Raw genomic sequence first — 25,293 nt, 5'->3', positions numbered from 1 at the left:
CAGTGTACATAAAAAGAAAAGATACTTTTTTTTTTTTACATTTATATCCCGCCCTTCTCCGAAGACTCAGGGCGGCTTACATTGTGTAAGGCAATAGTCTCAATTCTATTTGTATATTTATATACAAAGTCAACTTATTGCCCCCCCCCAACAATCTGGATCCTCATTTTACCTACCTTTTAAAGGATGGAAGGCTGAGTCAACCTTGGGCCTGGTGGGACTCGAGCCTGTAGTAATTGCAGGCAGCTGTGTTTAATAACAGGCTATCTTACAGCCTGAGCCACACCGCGGTACAACATTTACAACACAAATGATGCTCATAGGGTACAAATTTAACACTTAATGATACAACACTTAATGATAATCATAGGGTACAAATAAGCAATAAGGAATCAGGAATGAGGAAGAAAAAGATGGTTGCTACTAGCTTGGAATAATCCTGGTAACCTCTATATCATGTCCTGTACGTGGACGTTTGGACCTTCCGCCAATGTCAGATCAACTCTGGACCTACTTGCTTTGGTTCTCCTGAACAAGACATCTCCTGTCATCTGTCAGACCTGCCTGGAAGCCATCTTTTACATTTGGGCCTTCAGGCCTACCACGTTTTCTACTGTGGGAAAATGGGAGTGGGGGATTTCATAGAGACGTGATGGCGAACCTATGGGACGCATGCCACAGGTGACATGTGGAGCCATATCAGTGGGCACGCGAGTGTTGCCCTAGCTCAGCTGCGGCGCACATGTGCGCACAAGCCAGCTGATTTTTGGGCCTCCAAGGCCCACTGGAAGTCAGGAAATAGGCTGTTTTCACCCTCCCCAGGCTTCTAGAAAGGCTCTGGAGCCTGGGGAGGGCAAAAAACGGGCCTTCCGATCCCACCAGAAGTCCGCAAATGGGCCATTTCCGGCCTCCGGAGGGCCTCCAGGGGATGGGAAAGGCTGTTTTTGCCCTCCCCAGGCTCCAAGCAAACCTCTGGAGCCTGGGGAGGGCGAAAAACAGGCCATCATGTGCCAAAAGCAGGGGGTTGCGCATGCATGCGCAGGGGGGTGGGATGCATTGAATTATGGGTGTGGGCACTCATACACGTGACACCCTCCCCCCACATGACCCCTGCTTTTAGCACGCGACGGCAAAAAGTTTAGCCATCACTAGCATAGAGTATGGGTAGTATGTAGTCAAAATAACATTCCTTTCTCAGAGAGTCAAGGACGCCTTGCCCTGGCCCCTGGAGTCGGATGACAGAGAGGTTTCTCCAATTTGGATGGTGGATAATTGGACCATGTGATGAACATGTGGGTGCTGAGCAGGGACTTGAACTTTCACATGGGTGGGGGAAACTTGGAAGCTTTCAGATCCGGGTTTTCCCAGATATGCCAATATGACATCTCTACTAAAATGGAACTTTGAGGAAACTCAAGCCTCAGAGTCTTCTTTCGTTGGGGGTGTTACTTGGAACCCTGACATCATCATTACACATGACTTCTTTCTCAAGATGATTCTGGCATTTCTTCAATCCTCAGATTCCAAGTGTCTTTTCATGGCTTTATGATATGATTTGTTCAATCAAATGTTGAACATCCTATAGGGCAGGGGTCTCCAAGCTTAGTCGCTTTAAGACTTGTGGACTTCAACTCCCAGAGTTCCTCAGCCAGCAAAGATGGCTGAGGAACTCTGGGAGTTGAAGTCGACAAGTCTTAAAAGGGACCAAGGTTGGAGACCCCTGCTATAGGGGAAGAACTTCATCATTAGTTCCTTGACTTGTGTTGGCACCAACTTCTCCCTGATGTTCTTGCTACTTTGGGACAGATTCTTCCATTTTTTTGCCCAAAGGCCTTTTTTACCTGTTCTGTGTTGTCCTCTTCTCTTCTCTGCTTTTCCAGGAGAAATTTGTATCACCTGTCAAACAACCTTGTTTGGTTTGGGAGTCAGGTTATTCTCCAAAGCACCTGAAGGCAGGACAAGAAGCAATGGGTGGAAACTAATTAAGGAGAGAAGCACCTAGAACTAAGGAAAGGTTTCCTGACAGTGAGAACAATTAATCAGTGGAACAACTTGCCTCCAGAAGTTGTGAATGCTGCAACACTGGACATGTTTAAGAAGACGTTGTATAAACATTTGTCTGAAGCGGTGTAGGGTTTCCTGCCTGAGCAGGGGGTTGGACTAGAAGACCTCCAAGGCCCCTCCCAACTCTGTTATTCTAACCTGTCGCCTCTCCTGCTGCATTCCAGGCAGGAAGAAGAACATGGATATACTTTGCAGGACGTGACAATGGTTTCTTTCTGGTTCACCTTTTTTGGAGTCTTTCCTACCAACTGTAAGCTTCATCAGTCTTTTGAGCCTTAATTATGGTGTGTTTGATGGCTTATCTTATTGATTAGTCAATGGTTAGGCAGAGAAATGGAAAACAGATAGATAAATCTCTATGTCGAGACATTTATTCATAGACAGATAGATAGACAGACAGACAGGTAGATAGATAGAAGAAAGATAGACAGGCAGGCAGGCAGATAGATAGATCTATATCTATTTATGTCGAGACATTTATTCATAGACAGACAGACAGATAGATAATGAGATAGATAGATAGATAGATAGATAGATAGATAGATAGATAGATAGATAGATAGATAGATAGATAGATAGATAGATAGATAGACCTCTATTTATGTTGAGACATTTATTCATAGACAGATAGACAGAAAGACAGACAGACAGACAGACAGATAGATAGATAGATAGATAGATAGATCTCTATTTATGTCGAGACATTTATTCATAGACAGACAGACAGACAGACAGATAGATCTCTATGTCGAGACATTTATTCATAGACAGACAGACAGATAGATAGATAATGAGATAGATAGATAGATAGATAGATAGATAGATAGATAGATAGATAGATAGATAGATAGATAGATAGATAGATAGATAGATGGATGTCGAGACATTTATTCATAGACAGACAGACAGATAGATAGATAGGAATAAATGTGTCTCTTGACTTATAAAAGATACGGAAAAAGATAGAAGACCTACTAACCCAAACATAGATGTTTATTACTAATCACAATGGCATCACATGTATCATGATAACAATATGGAGAAATATCTCAGTTAACATTCCTCGGATCACTACACAACTCATGTCATTTACACAAAGCCATTTTCTTGGCGCAGATGTCCATGACCCCAGCTGTTTTAAGCCAATTCTGTTGCTGGAACAGGAGCTTTAAAGGAGGAGAATAGCTAGAGTGATCTTTAAGGGTTTAATGTGTTGGATTAATTTTTTTTTTCCTTTTTGTTGGTCTAACAAATTATCTTGTTCGAGGTGGAGAAGCTTAAGAGCTGCTAAGTATGATTGAGTAATATGGTTTGTGGTAGGAAGGCTCCGCAAATGTCTAGTGGTTTTCTCCAGTCGCTCATAGACTTACCCAACATGAAAAGGCGCGTTAATCAATCCACCACAGAACAGTCCCCCCACACACCGAAGCCTTATGATGGAAAAATGGGAGCATTAGACCACCGCAGAAGTCCCCCGATACACTGCGTTCCTCAGATATTTAGTTACATGTAATTTCTAATCATTGCCTCAGCGGTAAAGTAAGGCGAAACATTGAAAATAATTAATCAATGGAATAGCTTGTCTCCTGGAATTGTGAGGACTCCATCACTGGAAGTTTTCAACAACAGAAAGTAGAGTGGACAATTGTTTGACTGGGATAATATAGGGTCTCATGCCTTGAGCCAGGAGGTTGGACTAGAAGACCTCTAAGGTCCCTTCCAGTCCTATCATTCTGAAGCTGACCTGACCGAAGCCATCTTGGAGCCTCATTGTTGCCACACTGGAGCTGAGGGGTAGGAAGTGGGGAATAGAGATAGCTGAGGTTTTGTAGCCAAAACGAAATGCTTTCTTCTGGGAACCAAGGACATTCTAACACCTTGTCAGAGAGAGGAGGAGTGACGCTACCAAGCAATCGGACAGCATCTTGATTGGATCATGTGATTTATTGTTTGGGGAAGGGGAAAAAACATTTACTTTTAATTAAGTGAAAACTGCGGGAACTTTCAGTGTCGGTTTTCACCAGCCTGTGCCAATATGACATATCGAATATTCTTTGAGGGATCTACCCGCCTTAAGAGTTTTGTTTGCTGTGGGTATGTTACTTGGATCCCTGACACTGCGTTCTATATTTAGTCTTTGAATTTTGATCAGTCTCTGGACTGATCGTTCTTGCAGACAATTCCAACCATGCTTTGATTATTCTTTCTCCCTAATTGTACCATTATTATTCTTGATATTGATCCTGAGTGACACAGAAGCTACTAGGGCGTTCTGACTGGATTGGATAGCTTTGACTATGAGATGTTTCGAAGATTCAAGAAGGTGTTGTAATATATGTATTGTTCTAAGTAATGCATCTTCTAATATTATATATAGAATGACATGGCGTTATTTTTCTTAAGGATGCTTCTACCCCGCCTTTTTTCAGATATTAATTAAGATAAGGTTAACGAGAGATTATTAAGAGTAAGTTGTGTATGTGCGCATGGCAGAATTAAGTGACAACTTTAATGATACAAGCACAAGTCTTTTCAGACAGAAGTTCTAGTTGGGAGCATGACTGTAAACAGATTCAACCTAGAAATAAGGAGAAATTATAGCTCATGCTGGTTGGGGAATTCTGGGAGTTGAAGTCCACCACTTTTCAAGGGGCCAAGTTTGGACACCCCTGGTGTAGGGTCTCCTGTTTGGGTGAGAGGGTTGGACTAAATATCCTATAAGGTCCCTTCAGATCTCTGTTAATCTGAGAAATTTACAAAAGCTAGATGCAAATTAGATAAGGAAAATATTTGAACTGTGAAGGTGCAGAGACGTGGTCATCAACTAAAGAGAATTACATAATGCTAGTACATAAGAATATCTTTTATGTGGTAGAGAAGGAGCACCGTTCAAAACTTGAAAGATTGTCTTGCCTCCAGAAGTTGTGAATGCTCCAACACTGGAAGTATTTAAGAAAAGACTGGACAACTATTTGTCTGAAATGTTATACGGTTTCCTGCCAAGAAAGATTGTAAAAAAAGCACGCTTACCAAACGTCTCACTTAGCAGCACAAATATTTGGGCTCAATTGTTGTGGTCGTAATTCGAGGACTACCTGTGTGTCATGTTCGTTTTCCTCTTTTCTTGTTGCTTATGTGTAAAAATTGTGTTGAAGGAGTGCGGCGCACCGTTCTGTTTGGAACGCTTTCTTCCGTAAACTTTATTAGAATTTTGACGATAGAAGAAAAACCCATCAGAGAGCTCATTTTTGGAATATCTCTTTCCAATCATTTTCAAAATATGCAGAACCCCAATGAGGCCGGGGTGTGTGTGTGTGTCTCAAAAGAAGACAGAAGCATTAGGGTATCATTACACAAATGATGTAGCGTATGTACAGTGCATAATTTCCATCATCATGCCACCAATATAATTCCCATCATTTGCATACAGCACTAATTCTGTAACTGCTAAATCAATTTACCCTATTATCCTTACGGAGATACATTAAGTTGGATTCCTGCATTGAGTAGGAGTTTGGGTTAAATGTCTTCCATTGAACCCTTCAATCCTGCTCCATCTCACACAAACATTTGTTCTGCAACCCAACAAGAAAGACACAGACTTCAGAGGATAATTAGAACTGCAGAAAAAATAATTGCTACCAACTTGCCTTCCATTGAGGACCTGTATACTGCACGAATCAAGAAGAGGGCCGTGAAAATATTTGCAGATCCCTCGCATCCTGGACATAAACTGTTTCAACTCCTACCCTCAAAACGACGCTATAGAGCACTGCACACCAGAACAACTAGACACAAGAACAGTTTTTTCCCGAAGGCCATGTGGGTCGAGTCCGAGGAGAGTCCGTGAGGATCACAAGAATAAGAAGATCTCCTCGAGTTCCCGCAACGCACCATCACGGGAGAAAGACCCGCGGTGTGATAGTTGAACCGACGCTGCAGTGCCCATGCCCATGCCTCCACCCCTAAGTCGGCAGATTATACCTCTGGGCCCAATATGGCCCCACATGCCGCTCTGCTGCTGTTAAAATTGTCCAGGCCAACCACCTCTCCGTCGCTGATGGAAAGAGTGGCTCAAATGGATATACTTTGCAGGACGTGACAATGGTTTCTTTCTGGTTCACCTTTTTTGGAGTCTTTCCCACCAACTGTAAGCTTCATCAGTCTTTTGAGCCTTAATTATGGTGTGTTTGATGGCTTATCTTATTGATTAGTCAATGGTTAGGCAGAGAAATAGAAAACTGCTAAACTGGGTTAATTTGGGGACTGGGGGTTGTGTGAATGCAGACATTAAAGTGAGTGATTCTTGACCGCTCTTTGTATGGTTGATAGCAGTCACTTGGTTCCAGGTCTGTAGATCATCATCACTGTATTCTGTGGAACCTGAATTAAATGGGATAAATTAAATGATATATATTTCCGGATCTTTTTATAAGTCAAGAGACACATTTATTCTTCAATAGTAGCGATGGAGGGAAGTCAAAAAATTAGATAGATAGATAGATAGATAGATTTTATCTATCTATTTAGATAGATAAAATAAGACCTTTATATTTTTTTGAATATATAGGTGCTTGGCCTTATTTTTGGGGTGGGGGTGTCTTATTATTTTGGGGCATGGAGTAAGAAGAGGCTCATCTTGCCATCTTACCTGATTTCCATCTCTTTCTCCCTAAGCCTAACCAGAGGAAATGGCAGGGACCAGCTGTGCATGCCTTTAAATATTTTTGGGGAGGGCTTATTTTTGGGAAAGGGCTTAATTTAGGGGGAGGGCTTATTATCAGGGGATGTCTTGTTTTCAGGGAAACACGGTAGATAGACAGACAGATGATAGATAGATAGATAGATAGATAGATAGATAGATAGATAGATAGATAGATAGATCTATATCTATTTATGTCGAGACATTTATTCATAGACAGACAGACAGACAGACAGACAGACAGACATAGATAGATCTCTATGTCGAGACATTTATTCATAGACAGACAGACAGACAGACAGATAGATAGAAGAAAGATAGACAGACAGGCAGGCAGACAGATAGATAGATCTATATCTATTTATGTCGAGACATTTATTCATAGACAGACAGACAGATAGATAATGAGATAGATGATAGATAGATAGATAGATAGATAGATAGATAGATAGATAGATAGATAGATAGATAGATAGATAGATAGATAGATAGATCGATCTCTATTTATGTCGAGACATTTATTCATAGACAGATAGACAGAAAGACAGACAGACAGACAGACAGATGGATAGATAGATAGATCTCTATGTCGAGACATTTATTCATAGACAGACAGACAGACAGATAGATAATGAGATAGATAGATAGATAGATAGATAGATAGATAGATAGATAGATAGATAGATAGATAGATAGATAGATAGATAGATAGATAGATAGATCTCTATTTATGTCGAGACATTTATTCATAGACAGACAGACAGACAGACAGACAGACAGACAGACAGACAGACAGACAGACAGACAGACAGACAGACAGACAGATAGATAGATAGATAGATCTCTATTTATGTCGAGACATTTATTCATAGACAGATAGACAGAAAGACAGACAGACAGACAGATAGATAGATAGATAGGAATAAATGTGTCTCTTGACTTATAAAAGATACGGAAAAAGATAGAAGACCTACTAACCCAAAGATAGATGTTTATTACTAATCACAATGGCATCACATGTATCATGATAACAATATGGAGAAATATCTCAGTTAACATTCCTCGGATCACTACACAACTCATGTCATTTACACAAAGCCATTTTCTTGGCGCAGATGTCCATGACCCCAGCTGTTTTAAGCCAATTCTGTTGCTGGAACAGGAGCTTTAAAGGAGGAGAATAGCTAGAGTGATCTTTAAGGGTTTAATGTGTTGGATTAATTTTTTTTTCCTTTTTGTTGGTCTAACAAATTATCTTGTTCGAGGTGGAGAAGCTTAAGAGCTGCTAAGTATGATTGAGTAATATGGTTTGTGGTAGGAAGGCTCCGCAAATGTCTAGTGGTTTTCTCCAGTCGCTCATAGACTTACCCAACATGAAAAGGCGCGTTAATCAATCCACCACAGAACAGTCCCCCCACACACCGAAGCCTTATGGTGGAAAAATGGGAGCATTAGACCACCGCAGAAGTCCCCCGATACACTGTGGTCCTCAGATATTTAGTTACATGTAATTTCTAATCATTGCCTCAGCGGTAAAGTAAGGCGAAACATTGAAAATAATTAATCAATGGAATAGCTTGTCTCCTGGAATTGTGAGGACTCCATCACTGGAAGTTTTCAACAACAGAAAGTAGAGTGGACAATTGTTTGACTGGGATAATATAGGGTCTCATGCCTTGAGCCAGGAGGTTGGACTAGAAGACCTCTAAGGTCCCTTCCAGTCCTATCATTCTGAAGCTGACCTGACCGAAGCCATCTTGGAGCCTCATTGTTGCCACACTGGAGCTGAGGGGTAGGAAGTGGGGAATAGAGATAGCTGAGGTTTTGTAGCCAAAACGAAATGCTTTCTTCTGGGAACCAAGGACATTCTAACACCTTGTCAGAGAGAGGAGGAGTGACGCTACCAAGCAATCGGACAGCATCTTGATTGGATCATGTGATTTATTGTTTGGGGAAGGGGAAAAAACATTTACTTTTAATTAAGTGAAAACTGCGGGAACTTTCAGTGTCGGTTTTCACCAGCCTGTGCCAATATGACATATCGAATATTCTTTGAGGGATCTACCCGCCTTAAGAGTTTTGTTTGCTGTGGGTATGTTACTTGGATCCCTGACATTGCGTTCTATATTTGGTCTTTGAATTTTGATCAGTCTCTGGACTGATCGTTCTTGCAGACAATTCCAACCATGCTTTGATTATTCTTTCTCCCTAATTGTACCATTATTATTCTTGATATTGATCCTGAGTGACACAGAAGCTACTAGGGCGTTCTGACTGGATTGGATAGCTTTGACTATGAGATGTTTCGAAGATTCAAGAAGGTGTTGTAATATATGTATTGTTCTAAGTAATGCATCTTCTAATATTATATATAGAATGACATGGCGTTATTTTTCTTAAGGATGCTTCTACCCCGCCTTTTTTCAGATATTAATTAAGATAAGGTTAACGAGAGATTATTAAGAGTAAGTTGTGTATGTGCGCATGGCAGAATTAAGTGACAACTTTAATGATACAAGCACAAGTCTTTTCAGACAGAAGTTCTAGTTGGGAGCATGACTGTAAACAAATTCAACCTAGAAATAAGGAGAAATCTTCTGACAGTGAGAACAATCAACGAATGGAACAGAAGCTGCCTTCAGAAGTTGTGGGAGCTTCATCACTGGAGGCTTTCAAGAAGAAGATTGGACGGCTGTTTGTCAGAATTGATGGTGTAGGGTTTCCTGTTTGGGTGAGGGGGTTGGACTAAATATCCTATAAGGTCCCTTCAGACCTCTGTTAATCTGAGAAATTTACAAAAGCTAGATGCAAATTAGATAAGGAAAATATTTGAACTGTGAAGGTGCAGAGACGTGGTCATCAACTAAAGAGAATTACATAATGCTAGTACATAAGAATATCTTTTATGTGGTAGAGAAGGAGCACCGTTCAAAACTTGAAAGATTGTCTTGCCTCCAGAAGTTGTGAATGCTCCAACACTGGAAGTATTTAAGAAAAGACTGGACAACTATTTGTCTGAAATGTTATACGGTTTCCTGCCAAGAAAGATTGTAAAAAAAGCACGCTTACCAAACGTCTCACTTAGCAGCACAAATATTTGGGCTCAATTGTTGTGGTCGTAATTCGAGGACTACCTGTGTGTCATGTTCGTTTTCCTCTTTTCTTGTTGCTTATGTGTAAAAATTGTGTTGAAGGAGTGCGCACTGTCTGTTTGGAACGCTTTCTTCCGTAAACTTTATTAGAATTTTGACGATAGAAGAAAAACCCATCAGAGAGCTCATTTTTGGAATATCTCTTTCCAATCATTTTCAAAATATGCAGAACCCCAATGAGGCCGGGGTGTGTGTGTGTGTCTCAAAAGAAGACAGAAGCATTAGGGTATCATTACACAAATGATGTAGCGTATGTACAGTGCATAATTTCCATCATCATGCCACCAATATAATTCCCATCATTTGCATACAGCACTAATTCTGTAACTGCTAAATCAATTTACCCTATTATCCTTACGGAGATACATTAAGTTGGATTCCTGCATTGAGTAGGAGTTTGGGTTAAATGTCTTCCATTGAACCCTTCAATCCTGCTCCATCTCACACAAACATTTGTTCTGCAACCCAACAAGAAAGACACAGACTTCAGAGGATAATTAGAACTGCAGAAAAAATAATTGCTACCAACCTGCCTTCCATTGAGGACCTGTATACTGCACGAATCAAGAAGAGGGCCGTGAAAATATTTGCAGATCCCTCGCATCCTGGACATAAACTGTTTCAACTCCTACCCTCAAAACGACGCTATAGAGCACTGCACACCAGAACAACTAGACACAAGAACAGTTTTTTCCCGAAGGCCATCACTCTGCTAAACAAATAATTCCCTCAACACTGTCAGACTATTTACTGAATCTGCACTACTATTAATCTTCTCATAGTTCCCATCACCAATCTCCTTCCACTTATGACTGTATGACTATAACTTGTTGCTGGCAATCCTTATGATTTATATTGATATATTGACCATCAATTGTGTTGTAAATGTTGTACCTTGATGAACGTATCTTTTCTTTTATGTGCACTGAGAGCATATGCACCAAGACAAATTCCTTGTGTGTCCAATCACACTTGGCCAATAAAATTCTATTCTATTCTATTCTATTCATAGTTCAGACCTTCAGCTAAATTCTCAGAAATCAAACATGGGACCAGCCAACCTCATTGTGTCCTGAACTTTGGGAGAAAAACAAGGCTGGACAAGAAGAAACGGTTAGAAACTCATCAAGGCGAGAAACAACCTAGAACTAAGGAGAAATTTCCTGACAGTGAGCACAATTACCGTATTTTTCGGACTGTGTCTGTATCTGTGCGTCACATAGACCGAATATTGCCAAAGCCCCGGCCACCTGCCAGCCATTTTTTAGTCTCCTTACACCCTGTTTTTGGGCCCTTTTTTTGGGGGGGGGGGGGTTTTAAGCCTTTTTTCAGCCTGTTTTTGGGGCTTTTCTAGTCTTGTATTCAGGGCTTTTTTCGGCCCTTTAAAAAAAAGAAAAAAGGCTCGAAACCGGGCCAAAAAAAAAGCCTCGAAAATGGACCAAAAAATGCCCCCCAAATGGACCAAAAACAGCCTCAAAAATGGGCCAGAAACAGCAAAGGGAGGCCAGAAACTTTTGTTTGTTTGTTTTATCAGTGGAGGCTTTTAAGAAGAAATTGGATAGTCATTTGTCTAGAATGGTATAGGGTTTCCTGCTCGAACAGTGGGTTGGACTAGATGACCATGAAGGTCCCTTCTTGATCTCTGTTCTATGAATTGCACCTGGAAAGAAATGGGAAGTTGGTGCAGTTCATGCCAACCTGAGATTCCCCGTTACTGTGAATGCTGTTATAGCCCGGACCAGTTGAATTTTTCAACTAGTCTTCAAGGGCAGCCCCTTAGAGATAGACTACAGTATCCAAGTAATTCTTGAATACAGCTCGCCCGTCTGGAACCCATACCACATTTCAGACATCAATACAATTGAACGTGTCCAGAAATATTTTACCAGAAGAGTTCTCCACTCCTCTGAATTGAAGACACATCTATTTATTCGCTGGGCTGGCAGACAGATATATATATATATATATATATATATATGTGTGTGTGTAGGTCTTTGGTTATTCGGGTTGTCTCCCGCGTAAAATTGGAAGTGTCTTGGCGACGTTTTCAGGATTTCGTCGAAACTTCGCCAAGACACTTCCGATTTTACACGGGAGACAACCCGAATAACCAAAGACCGACATATATATATATATATATATATATATATATATATATATGTGTGTGTGTAGGTCTTTGGTTATTGTTGTCTCCCGCGTAAAATTGGAAGTGTCTTGGCGACGTTTTCAGGATTTCGTCGAAACTTCGCCAAGACACTTCCGATTTTACACGGGAGACAACCCGAATAACCAAAGACAGACAGACAGACAGACAGATATATATATATGTGTGTGTGTAGGTCTTTGGTTATTGTTGTCTCCGCGTAAAATTGGAAGTGTCTTGGCGACGTTTGACGAAGTCTCATTCGTCATCTTCAGGCTGTTGTTTTTTGGCTTTGTTCTTATGTGAGATGATGAGTGAGATCTCATCGAAACGTTGCCTAAATACTTTCAATCTTACACGGGAAAAGACCCGAACATACCAAAACCTGCACACACACACATCGTAACAAAGGAAACTAGGTTGGTCTCACGGCGTGTAATTGAGACGTTCTGATGGTTTGCAAAAGGAGAAACTGCAGCATTCCAAAGGTGCTAAATGTGCCCCCCCCCCCAAAAAAATAAATAAAATAAAACCTTTCTCCCAGCTTGAAATAAATCTCATTTAGGCTGCAGCTCAGCCGGTGTTTTCAGGCTAACGGAAAGCAGGTTCTGCATTCTCTGTAGCAAGGGGGTCCTCCATCCTTGGCAACTTTAAGCCTTGGAGAACTTCAACTCCCAGAATTCCTCAGCTAGTTTTCCTCAAAGATGACCCTCCTTCTCCTCTCCTCTTCCATGTGGCCGGCTGTATGGCTTAGGGCCTGGGTACTTACGGGACCGCCTGCTGTTACCTCATGCCTCCCACCGACCCGTACGCTCTCACAGAGAGGGACTTCTCAGGGTGCCGTCCGCCAAGCAATGTCGGCTGGCGGCCCCCAGGGGAAGGTCCTTCTCTGTGGGGGCTCCCACACTCTGGAACGAACTTCCCCCGGGTTTACGCCAAATACCTGACCTTCGGACCTTCCACCGCGAATTGAAGACACATCTATTTATTCGCGCGGGGCTGGCTTAAATTTTATTGGTTTTAAATTTTCTATCATTAATTTTAAGGGTTTTTTTAGTTTTATATATTTTAAAGTTTTTAGGCCAACTATATAATAAGTTTTTTAATCTGTATTTTAATTGTATATTGTACTGTCTGTTTTACCTTGGCTGTACACCGCCCTGAGTCCTTCGGGAGAAGGGCGGTATAAAAAAATCGAATAAATAAATAAATAAAATAAAAAACCAATTGCCAAGCATCCGAATATGGATCGCATGACCGTGAGGATGGTCGGTAGCAAATGGTATTAAATGCGAACCGGTAGCAATGGTAGTAAATGTGAAAAATGGACTTCAGTGCTGTTGTAACTATGAACAGTCACTAAATGGACTGTTGTAAGTCGAGGACTACCTGTATAAGTTAGGAACACGGTTGCTAAGCAAATCTGGCTTCCCCGTTGAGTTTTTCAGAAGGTCGCGAGAGGGGATCACGTGACCCCGGGACACTGGAACTGTCATATATATGAGTCTGTTGCCAAGCGTCTTGAGTTTTGATCACATAACGGTCAACGGTCCTAAGTGAGAAACACGGTCACGAGTCACTTTTTTCCAAGCATTGATAAACTTTGAACATTGAACGGTCACTAAATGAATGATTATAGGTTGAGGACAGAAGTGGGATTCACATAATGACTTCCCACAGAAGTGGGATTCACATAGAATAAGTTTTTTAATGGTTTTCTTAATTTGTACATATATGTTTTTACTTGCCTGTGAACCGCCCTGAGTCCTTCGGGAGATAGGGCGGTATACAAATACGAATAAATAAATAAATAAATAAATAATAATTTACCTACCGGTTAGCCCAGCAACGATAATGTGACTGTGTACCTTCCACACACGCACCCGGTCTCAAAAATGTGCCGAAATAGGTCAGCATAAAGCCCGGGCAGGTGGGCGGGGGCAGGCTCACCCACGATTTCCGCTACCTGTTCGTCCGAACTGGTCTGAACTGACTGAATGCCACCTCTGGTTGAGGACTACCCCCATAGATCTGTATAACATTGATATTTTACTGTGTTTTTAATTTAGGTGAAATGTGAATACACATTGTAAGTCCATGTATAGAACAGAACAGAATAGAATAGAATAGAAAATGTGGAATGGAATAAAATAGGATGGGATGGGATGGGATGGGATAGAAAGAATAGAATAGAACAGAACAGAACAGAACAGAACAGAACAGAACATGTGAAATAGAATAGAATAGAATAGAAAATGTGGAATGGAATAGGATAGAATGGGATGGGATGGGATGGGATGGGATGGGATAGAAAGAATAGAATAGAAAATGGAATGGAATGGAATAGAATAGAATAGAATAGAATAGAATAGAATAGAATAGAATAGAATAGAATAGAATAGAATAGAATAGAAAATGTGGAATGGAATAGAATGGGATGGGATGGGATGGGATAGAAAGAATAGAATAGAAAGAATAGAATAGAAAATGTGGAATGGAATAAAATGGGATGGGATAGATAGAATAGAATAGAATAGAATAGAATAATTTTTTTATTGGCCAAGTGTGATTGGACACACAAGGAATTTGTCTCTGGTGCATATTCTCTCAATGTACATAAAAAGACAAGATACATTCGTTAAGAATTGTAAGGTACAATACTTGATGATAGTCATAGGGTACAAATAAGCAATCAGGAAACAATCAATATCAATATAAATCGTAAGGATTACCAGCAACAAAGTTACAGTCATACAGTCAAAAGTGGGAGGAGATGGGTGATGGGAACGATGAGAAGATTAATAGTAGTGCAGATTTAGTAAATAGTTTGACAGTGTTGAGGGAATTTTTTGTTTAGCAGAGTGATGGCCTTCGGGGAAAAATTGTTCTTGTGTCTAGTTGTTCCGGTGTGCAGTGCTCTATAGCGTCATTTTGAGGGTAGGAGTTGAAAGAGTTTATGTCCAGGATGCGAGGGGTCTGTAAATATTCTCACAGCCCTCTTTTTGACTCGGGCATCTTATGCATTAATGCTAAATAAATAAACAGCCTTCAGGTATATCGTTGGAAAGGTTCTAAAAACAAATGTTTGTAAGTCAAGGTCTTACCTGAATATTCTCCCATTGTCATCGGCAATCGATCAAATATAATACGGTTTTTGCAAAGCCATGGAATATAAACTTTAGAAACTAAAGAGACGTCTGGGAAAAAGAGTACCATAAAACTCCAAAATTGAAAATCAGTTGCTTAAAATGTCAGGATCCCAGCATGTGGCTTTACGGTGTCTTAAGCAGGTTGTGGAATTGGCATTAATCTTAAATTCCCTTAGGAGAGGATTCAAAGATTAGGGCCCATTAGATGAAGAAACTCTTCATTTTAATACTCTCCTAGTACATTCTTCCAAAAGGTGATACTTAATCTTTCTCTAATTGAGTACTATGAGAGTAGATTGGAATAAGGGTGGTTTTGGGTTTTTTTTAAAGGGAAATTTTAAATGCCTGTAGTTGAAACCACAGAAGGTAACAACCAGCATGAGATTAAAAATAGGTCATCTAAATGGGTGTTTATCACTCTTTGAGATGTGTTTCCATTCCCACAGTGTTCTAGTAATTGCTGAGGATTCTGGGAATTGAAATCCAGATATCTGGAAATGACCAAGACTGGTCATATTTTATTTTACTGTTGTTGTTGTTAATAATATTAGTTTTAATAATAATAACTCAAAGTGATGGACATATCTAACACACCTTCCTCCTCCTATTTTCTCCAAAAGTGACTGGCCCAAGATCACCCAGCTGGTCTTCATGGCTAAGATAAGACTACAACTCACCATCTCCTGGTGATTAGCCCAAGATCACCCACCCAGCTGGCTTTCATGGCTAAGATGAGACTAGAACTCACCATCTCCTGGTGATTAGCCCAAGGTCACCCACCCAGCTGGCTTTCATGGCTAAGATGAGACTAGAACTCACCATCTCCTGGTGATTAGCCCAAGGTCACCCTGATGGCTTTCATGGCTAAGATGAGACTAGAACTCACCATCTCCTGGTGATTAGCCCAAGGTCACCCACCCAGCTGGCTTTCATGGCTAAGATGAGACTAGAACTCACCATCTCCTGGTGATTAGCCCAAGGTCACCCTGATGGCTTTCATGGCTAAGATGAGACTAGAACTCACCATCTCCTAGCCCAAGATCACCCACCTAGCTGGCTTTAATGGCTAAGATGAGACTAGAACTCACCATCTCCTGGTGATTAGCAAACGGGGAACCCAGACTCAACCATGTAACTATAATCACAGCTGCAGTGATTCTGTTAACAACTGATGCAAGAAAGTTCATAAAACGGGGCCAAATTCCTTTTGACAACTTTCTTGCTTAGCGACAGAAAATTTGGGCTCCATGGTTGAGTTGTAAATCGAGAACTACCTGTATGTCCTTCCCATTCTGGAGGAATTCTTTCTGAATGCCATCATGTTAGCGGTACAAAAAACAAAACTCCAATTGCGGTGACTTTCCTTTCAAGAATGTTTTACCGTTAGGAACAGATTCTTGGCAAGGGGGGCACTCATAAAGACGCAGAACTTAAGAGGGTTTAAAAATACAGTCATTACTCACGGGCGGAGAAGAGGAGCCCTCGCTCTCCTCCCTTGCGTCTGTTTGCTGTTCCAGCTTTCTGCAAACGGTATGTTTATTTTCATGTCTGCAAATATGTGCGGTTCTCCATGATCTAATACATCAAGCTGCAGATTATGTGCTTGGTTTGTTCATTGTCAAAAATATAATTTGGATGGAAAAAGGCCTCAGCGCTTTAGTTTACCGGTCGGGTCTTATTTTGTTTTGACCCCCGAAAAAAGCGGCTAGGCCTTCCTTTTGGAGGGTTCTAAATATTGACTCGCGTCGCGATGGTGGCATCGACAGCCCCGCCCAGCAGGAGCCCATTCCTGGGCCACTTCTTCTGCAGCCGCTTGCCGCTACTCGAACGCATCGCGCCGGCCGCCGTTTCACCTTCAGATGCCTACCAGAAAGCCCTCTGCAATCGATAATAGAGCTCAATCCACAGTTCTGTTATCGGTTGTAGATGTCTGCCAGCAGGCATCTGAGAACAAAACGGAGGCCGGGGCGATGCGTGCGAGTGGCGGCAAGCGGCCACAGAAGAAGGTGAGGCAGGTGTCGGGGTGTGCGAAGCCTGTAAGTAGGGCAGCTCCACCACCACCACTCTAGCTTAATTTTTACCTGTGTGCCTCACCCCACCACCTACACCCCAAGGTGGACGGGGTCTTAATTAGGGCTAATTTTGCGGTTGGGGCCTCTCGCACATCTATGTGCTAGTCATTCCCGACTGTAGGGGGTGGTGCTCATCTCCGTTTCAAAGCCGAAGAGCCGGCGCCATCCGAAGATGTCTCCGTGGTCATGTGGCCGGCATGACTAAACGCCAAAGGCGCACGGAACGCTGTTACCTTCCCACCAAAGGTGGTCCCTATTTTTCTACTTGCATTTTTTACAGGCTTTCGAACTGCTAGGTTGGCAGAAGCTGGGATCTCACCCCGTTATGCGACACCAGGGATTCGAACTGCTGAACTGCCGACCTTTTGGTCGACAAGCTCAGCATCTTTTTTTATATACAGTATATATATATATATATATATATATATATATATATATATATATATATATATATATATATATATATATATATATATATATATATATAATATATATATATATTTGTTTTCTGAGGTTTTCATGGGTGTTTGTATGTAGGTCTTTGGTTGTTCGGGTTTTCTCCCGTGTAAAATTGGAAGTGTCTTGGCGACATTTCGACGAAGTCTCATTCGTCATCTTCAGGCTTCAGCTTCGTGCTTCGTGCTTCGTGCTTCCATTGCTCCCAGAAGCATGAAGCTGAAGCCTAAAGATGACGAATGAGACTTCGTCGAAACGTCGCCAAGACACTTCCAATTTTACATGGGAGAAAACCCGAACAACCAAAGACCTACACACACACACACACTATGTCAAGCAATAGTCTTCATCCATTTGTATATTATATACAAAGTAAACTTATTGCCCCCAACAATCTGGGTCCTCATTTTACCTACCTTATAAAGGATGGAAGGCTGAGTCAACCTTGGGCCTAGTGGGGCTTGAACCTGCAGTAATTGCAAGCAGCTGCTGTTAATAACAGATTATCTTACCAGTCTGAGCCACAGAGGATCTTAGCCACTGAACCACCGCATCCTTTTTATATATATTTAAAAAGCTACAGAAGGATCTCCGCCAAGAAAGTGTGGAGCTTAAGCGGGCTCATTAAACTATGAATATCCGTTTCTGCTTGTCTGAATTGTGGCACTTTCTCTTGACTTGTAACCAACCGAAATCATTGACTCTCGTTTCTCCTAACTGCACTTTAGGACAATTTTGTGCATTAGGAACATCAAACGAATCATTACAGTTGAGTTATTGAACTTTTCTCCTAGCGTCGAATTGTGCACGTTCTGTGTTAAGGCATCAGGCTAGAAACCAGGAGATGGTGAGTTCTAGTCCCGCTTTAGACATGAAAGGTTGCTGGGTGACTTTGGGCCAATCACCAGGAGACGGTGAGTTCTAGTCTCGCCTTAGGCATGAAAACCAGCTGGGTGACTTTGGGCCAATCACCAGGAGAGGGTGAGTTTTAGTCCCGCCTTAGGCACAAAATCCAGCTGGGTGACTTTGAGCCAATCACCAGGAGACAGTGAGTTCTAGCACTGCCTTAGGCATGAAAGTTGGCTGGGTGACTTTGGGCCAGTTCCTCTCTGTCAGGCCAACTCACAGGGTTGTTGTGGGTTAAATAGGAGGAGAAAGGTGTGTTGGATGTGTTCACCACCTTGAATATTTGCAAAAATAATAGAAGTGCAGTATAAATCAACAAACATCAGTAAGATTAGTGGAAGTTCAGTTTCGGTAATTTCTGGCTAGTGGTTTCTGGTTTCAGATAGTCCTCAATTTACGACCTTAACCGAACTTGCCTATCGCAATCGATAAGTCATGATGATCGTCAAGAAGGTCATGACCCGGCCAACCTGATTCTACAAGCTTTATTTGCAGCGGTCTTTAAGCAAGTCATCATGGTTGTTAAGGGAATTATTATTGACTCATTTCAATAAAGCACAGATAGTGCCTTTTATGTACATCGGCACAGGTAGTCCTCGTCTTATGACCACAACGGAACCCAAAATTGACATTGCTAAGTGGAGCATTTGTTATGCGGGTTATTATGCCCCATTTTTCTTGCCACGGTTGTTAAGGGAACCACTGCAGTTGTTAAGTTAGTCACACGGTTGTTAAGTGGATCTGGCTTCTAGGAACACAACACAGAGCCCAGCTTGACAAAATCTAAAGCCTTTGCAGCTGGCATCCATTAGTGTAGGATTACAGGCAAAGCCAATTTATTTATTTGGAAATTTATTTATTTAGGAAATTTATATTTTATTAATAATAAAATTATATTTATTGTTATTTGCACATCGCAACCCAAGGTGGCTTACAAGAATATAAAAACCTCATGTAAAAAACAATAAAACTAATAAAAGAGAGGATCATATAATAAATTAATAAAATAATATAATAAAACAATCTCCGGCTCCAGCAACAATACATCACACAAGCCATTTAAGTGTGATATAAGCCCAATACGTATTACAAGTTTTCGGATAGGTGCTCAATGCACAATTTTCTTCAGGTTCTAACAATGACTTTTGCAAACACGGCTGTGCCCAGTGATGAAATCCAATTTTTTTTTACTACTGGTTCTGTGGGTGTGGCTTGGTGGGTGTGGTGTGGTTTGGTGGGCGTGGCAGGGGAAGGATACTGCAAAATCTCCATTCCCTCCCCACTCCTGGGTGAAGAATACTGCAAAATCTCCATTCCCACCCCACTCCAGGCGAAGGATACTGCAAAATCCCCATTCCCACCCCACTCCGGGGGAAGGATACTGCAAAATCCCCATTCCCTCCCCACTCCTGGGGGAAGGATATTGCACAAACCCCATTCTCTCCCCACTCCAGGGGAAGGATATTGCAAAATCTCCATTCCCACCCCACTCTGGGGCCAGCCAGAGGTGGTATTTGCTGGTTCTCTGAACTGCTCAAAATTTCCGCTACCGGTTCTCCAAAACCTGCTTGATTTCACCTCTGGCTGTGCCTATTGAACACGCATATCTCTTTTTCTGAATGTGAAGATGCAACACAACAGGGCCATGCTGAATTAGCGCAGTCCCGTATTTTGCTTTCTTTACATCCCCTTTGCGCATTTGTAACATCTAAAATAACAACAACAGCTTTTCAATTATAGATGACCCATCACCGGCAATCACGGTTAGCGCCGTCCTCGGTGTATTCAAGAAGGAATCCAAAAACGAATTGTATTTGCAAAGCATTGGAAAAATGAAAAAACAACTACAGAGGAAGATGTAATTAAAAAAAAAAATTAGACCATGCAGAAATGGACAGATTGAGGTTAAAAATTAAAGAAAAGGAAGATGCAGAGTATTTTCGAAGATGGGACTTGTTTTATAAATGGTTGGATAGTAGAGGTAGAAATTAGAAGTGGGAATAGTATTATGATATATAAATAAATGGATCCAGTCACTAAGCACTAATGTATATAATGTGAAAATATATAAATTAACCTCCAGGAACTCAGTGTGTGTTTAGTTTGATGAAAAGAAGGACTAGGGGAGACAAGATAGCAGTCTTCCAATGTCTCAGGGGCTGCCACGAAGAAGAGGTAGTCAAGCTATTCTCCAAAGCACCTGAGGATAGAACAAGAAGCAATGGTTGAAAACTAATCAAGGAGAGAAGCAACCTAGAACTAAGAGAAATTTCCTGACAGTGAGAACAATTAATCAGCGGAACAACTTGCCTGCAGAAGTTGTAAAAGTTCCAACGCTGGAAATTTTTAAGAAAACGTTAGATAACCATTTGTCTGAAGTGGTGTATAAGGTTTCCTGCCTAAGCAGGGGGTTGGACTAGACGACCTCCAAGGTCCCTTCCAACTCTGTTATTCTAAATAGATAATTAGAACTGAGAGACTCCTTCTCATAGTAAGGCATGTTCCGTCTTTAGTATCGCCTTTGTCTTCTCCGCAGTATTGCCACTTAGTCACAGGGCAAAGTCCCATGGGTTTTGTAGTACGCTGCCTTCCACTCGTCCCGAAGATCAGAAGTTCAGAATAAATCTTGACAGAGAATCCTTCGATCTGCAATGAGAGACTTGAGCAGGGGTTGGACTAGAAGACCTCCAAGGTCCCTTCCAGCCCTCTTCTGATGGCGTTCGTTGAGTTGAATTGAGACTGACCAGGCAGGCATACAGATAGGCCTCGACTGGGTAACATCATCACTGCTAAAATGGTGTGGAATTTGCAGGGAGGAGGAGGAGGACTGTGGGTCCTTGGTGCTCTCTGAGCTTGGTTGTTTTCTTGCCGACGTTTCATGACCCAGCTGGGTAACATCATCAGTGCTAAAATTTTGTGGCACTTGCGAGGAGGAGAGGAGGAGGACTGTGGGGTTCTTGTTGCTCTCTGAATTTGGTTGTTTTCTTGCAGATGTTTCATTACTCAAACTAGGTAACATCAATGTTACTAAGGAATGGGGTTTGCTCTCAGATTATATTCTAGAACAAACCAATGGTGAAATCTAAATTTCTTTCCTACCGATTCCGTGGGTGTGGCTTGGGGAGGGTGTAGCTTGGGGGTCATGTGACTGGATGGGCATGGCTATGAAACCATGTGACCGGGGGATCAAAACAGAACAGAAACTCACTAACAATGTCCTGCTGGAGCAGAATTGGACTAGATGACCTCCAGGTCCCTTCGAGCCCTGGATTATCCTCTGAAGCTGCGTCTAGTGCCAGGTTTGTAGTCCTTCCTTCCTGTCCTTTTTCCTCCCTCCCTCCCTCCCTCCCTCCCTCCCTCCCTCCCTTTCTTTCTTTCTTTCTTTCTTTCTTTCTTTCTTTCTTTCTTTTTCTTTCTTTCTCTCTCTCTCTCTCTCTCTCTCTCTCTCTCAAATAAACGTTCCACCCTCAATTTTTTGCCTAGCAGACTTCAGCTTTTTTACCTATTAAAAAATGCTTTTAAAAGTTAAAAAAAAAAAGCTTCTGCTGATCAGGCATCTCAGCTGGGATCGGCAGAGCTTTTGTTTTAACCCTTTAAAAGCATTTTTTTACAACCTCTTCGGCTGAAGAGGTTGTTAAAAAATGCTTTTAGTTTAGTTTAGTTTAGTTTAATTAGATTTTTATACCGCCCTTCTCCCGAAGGACTCAGGGCGGTGTACAGCCAAATTAAAACAATAATATACAAAATTAAAATAACAATTAAAATACATATTCAAAGATGGCCGAAAATTAAAACCGTCAAATTTGACCTATACTAAAATACCCCAATCTAAAATTATTAAAAAACCAGAAATTTTGAAAATTTAAAAATCAAGCCAGTCCCGCTTGGATAAACAGGTATGTTTTCAATTCACGGCGAAAGGTCCGAAGGTCAGGTAATTGGCGTAAACTGGGGGGAAGTAAAAACAAAGTTTCTGATGATCACGTGGCTCAGCTGGGTTGGGGGGGCAGGGATTTTTGCTACCGGTTCTCCGAATCACCCGCCACCATTGCTACCGGATCAGCCAATCCGGTCCGAACCGGGAGCATTTCACCCCTGGAACAAACCCAACTCCTTAGGTAGCACTGGTGATGTTACCTAGTTGGGTCATGAAACATCTGCAAGAAAACAGCCAAGCTCAGACAGCACCGACCTCTTCATGCTCTCTTGCTATTGAAGGAATACAACTGTTAACACGCTGGATTCTCCAGCCATACAAATTCATAAAACCTATTTCCAGCGGTGGTGTTCGCAGGCGACCTGCAAGCACGGCGTTTCGTTTAAATCACAGTTGTAGGTCAGACATTATTCCCCTGCAAAGGCGAATATTCTTAACCTTCCAACTCTTGCGTGGATTTAAACCCCACTAAGGAAATTTCATAGGGAATATAAAATTCAAGCCAAGAATGATTTCTGTGCTAGGGGTGTGTGTGTGTGTGTGTATCCAGAAGGAAGCACCGTGTTTGCCCTTTCAGTAGCACAAAATACAGAAAAGCACGCTATTTTTACACAGGAAAAAAAGTGTTGGAGATGTAGGTAGTCCTCAGTTTATGACCACAATTGTGATTAAAATTCCCGCTGCTAAGCAAGACGGTTGTTAAATGAATTGCGCCCATTCTTACAACGGTGGGTTAGAATGCAGGATTGCAGGCTAACTCTGCCGACTGCCAGCAGTTCGATCCTGACTGACTGAAGGTTAACTCAGCCTTCCAAGTTCGGTAAAATGAGGAGCCAGATTGTTGGGAGCAAGACGCTGACTTTTGTAAAACCGCTTAGAGGGCTGTAAAGCGCTGTGAAGCGGTATGTAACTCTTAGGTGCTATTGTCGCTTAGTTATAAGTCACAATCTAAAAGTGTGGTGGCGCAGCCTAATTCTGCCTCAGCCAGCTTTGCTCCAATTCTGGGAGTTGAAGTCCACAAGTCTTAAAGTTGCCAAGGTTGGAGACCCCTGAACTAAACTAACTAAAACACAGCAAATACTCAACTAAACTTACTAACTAAACTAACTAAAACACAGCAAATACTCAACTAAATTAACTAACTAAACTAACTAGAACACAGCAAATACTCAACCCTTGTGGGAAATTTGAAGGACACCCTTCCTAAATAGCCTCCATTTCATCTCCAAAACCTGTTGCTTGAGATTGAAGCTTAAATCTATCTTTTACATAAACGTGTTTACATAATCCAAAGTCCAAAGAAAAGCCGGACAAGCAGTCCTTTTGGGAAATGTGGATTTTTCTTGCTATTTTGTTTGTTTATATATGTATTTTTAAAAAAAAATGTTCGGTGATGTCTAGGCTCCGGGAATGCAAGCTTTCATCCAACCACAAGTTCTTGGCAAAAGATTCGGGCTACACAGAACATTCTTTTTGTATATTTTTTTCCTTCCCTTCTCCGAAATGCATAAATCACAGTGTGTTGTTTTTTTTGCAGATTGAAGTACAGTCTTTTGGCGAAATGACTGGGGTTGATGCTTTCCAAAGAAATAAGAGGCGGGGTGAAATCCAGCGGGTTCTGACAGGTTCTGCAGAACCGGTAGCGGAAATTTTGAGCAGTTTGGAGAACTGGCAAATACCACCTCTTGCTGGTCCCCAGGAGTGGGCTGGGAATGGAGATTTTGCAACATCCTTCCCCCAGGAGTGGGGAGGGAATGGGGACTTTGCAGTATCCTTCCCCCAGAAGTGGGGTGGGAATGGGGATTTTGCAATATCCTTCCCCTGGAGTGGGGTGGGAATGGGGATTTTGCAATATCCTTCCCCCAGGAGTAGGGAGGGAATGGGGATTTTGCAGTATCCTCCCCCCAGGAGTGGGGAAGGAATGGGGATTTTGCAATAACCTTCCCCCAGGAGTGGGGAGGGAATGGGGATTTTGCAATATCCTTCCCCCAGGAGTGGGGTGGGAATGGAGATTTTGCAATATCCTTCCCCTGCCATGCCCACCAAGCCACGCCCACAGAACTGGTAGTAAAAAAAATTTGGATCACACCACTGCATAATTCTCGACATATGATCACAATTGGGACCAGAACTACCATTGCTAAGCGAGGCAACTGTTGTGTGAGTTGTGACCAATGTTATCACCTTATTTGTTATGGTGGTTGAGTGAATCACTGCGATCATTAAGTGACTTGTCAGAAGCCAATTGGGAAGGTTGTAGTAAACCGGTAGTAGAAAAAAATTTCACCACTGAATAGAGCCGATCTGAGGGCCACTGTCTGGCTTTCACTACTTCACAGAAAACTATTGAAGCCCCCATCCCCTATTAAAAGACACATCTTCATAGGTTGGGTTTGACTGTGGATGTCTATTTTTGGATTTTTCATAAAATACCAAGGAGCTGCGTTGGCTTCCTTCCTTAGACAGTACAAGCAACCGTCACATGATCAAAATTCGGATGCTCGGCAGCCGACTCATTTTTATTTTTTTATTATTTAAAAAAAATATTTTGTTTCTTGTTTTAGATATAAACATTCCATCTTCCTTTAAACAGTGTGTCTTTGTGCAATACCCATCAATATTGTCAACATCATTCATTACATTGATATTAATTCTCTAGTCTTAACAGTGATATATTGAACAACTGAGCATAGTAAACTTATTCATTCTCCC

At 41.7% G+C, this 25,293-nt stretch overlaps 1 protein-coding gene across 2 annotated transcripts in view; it reads left to right on the top strand.

The window, feature by feature from the left end:
- SETBP1 (SET binding protein 1) overlaps positions 1-25,293 on the top strand; it is a 370,029-nt gene that overhangs the window by 250,517 nt on the left and 94,219 nt on the right. Inside the window, exon 4 of one of the 2 annotated variants that reach the window (XM_058171214.1) lies at positions 10,931-11,182. The exons of the other annotated variant lie outside the window; for it this stretch is intronic. Within the exon in view, the coding sequence (XP_058027197.1) occupies positions 10,931-10,947 (17 nt within the window). The 3' untranslated portion in view covers positions 10,948-11,182. Of the gene's footprint in view, positions 1-10,930; positions 11,183-25,293 lie in introns of those variants that run through there. 2 annotated transcript variants of the gene reach the window in all.

This window comes from Ahaetulla prasina, chromosome 2 (genome assembly GCF_028640845.1).
Source record: "Ahaetulla prasina isolate Xishuangbanna chromosome 2, ASM2864084v1, whole genome shotgun sequence".
Classification (NCBI taxonomy): domain Eukaryota; kingdom Metazoa; phylum Chordata; class Lepidosauria; order Squamata; family Colubridae; genus Ahaetulla; species Ahaetulla prasina.
The sequence above is the reverse complement of the archived record's forward strand: the minus strand, read 5'-3'. Positions and strand labels throughout refer to the sequence as shown.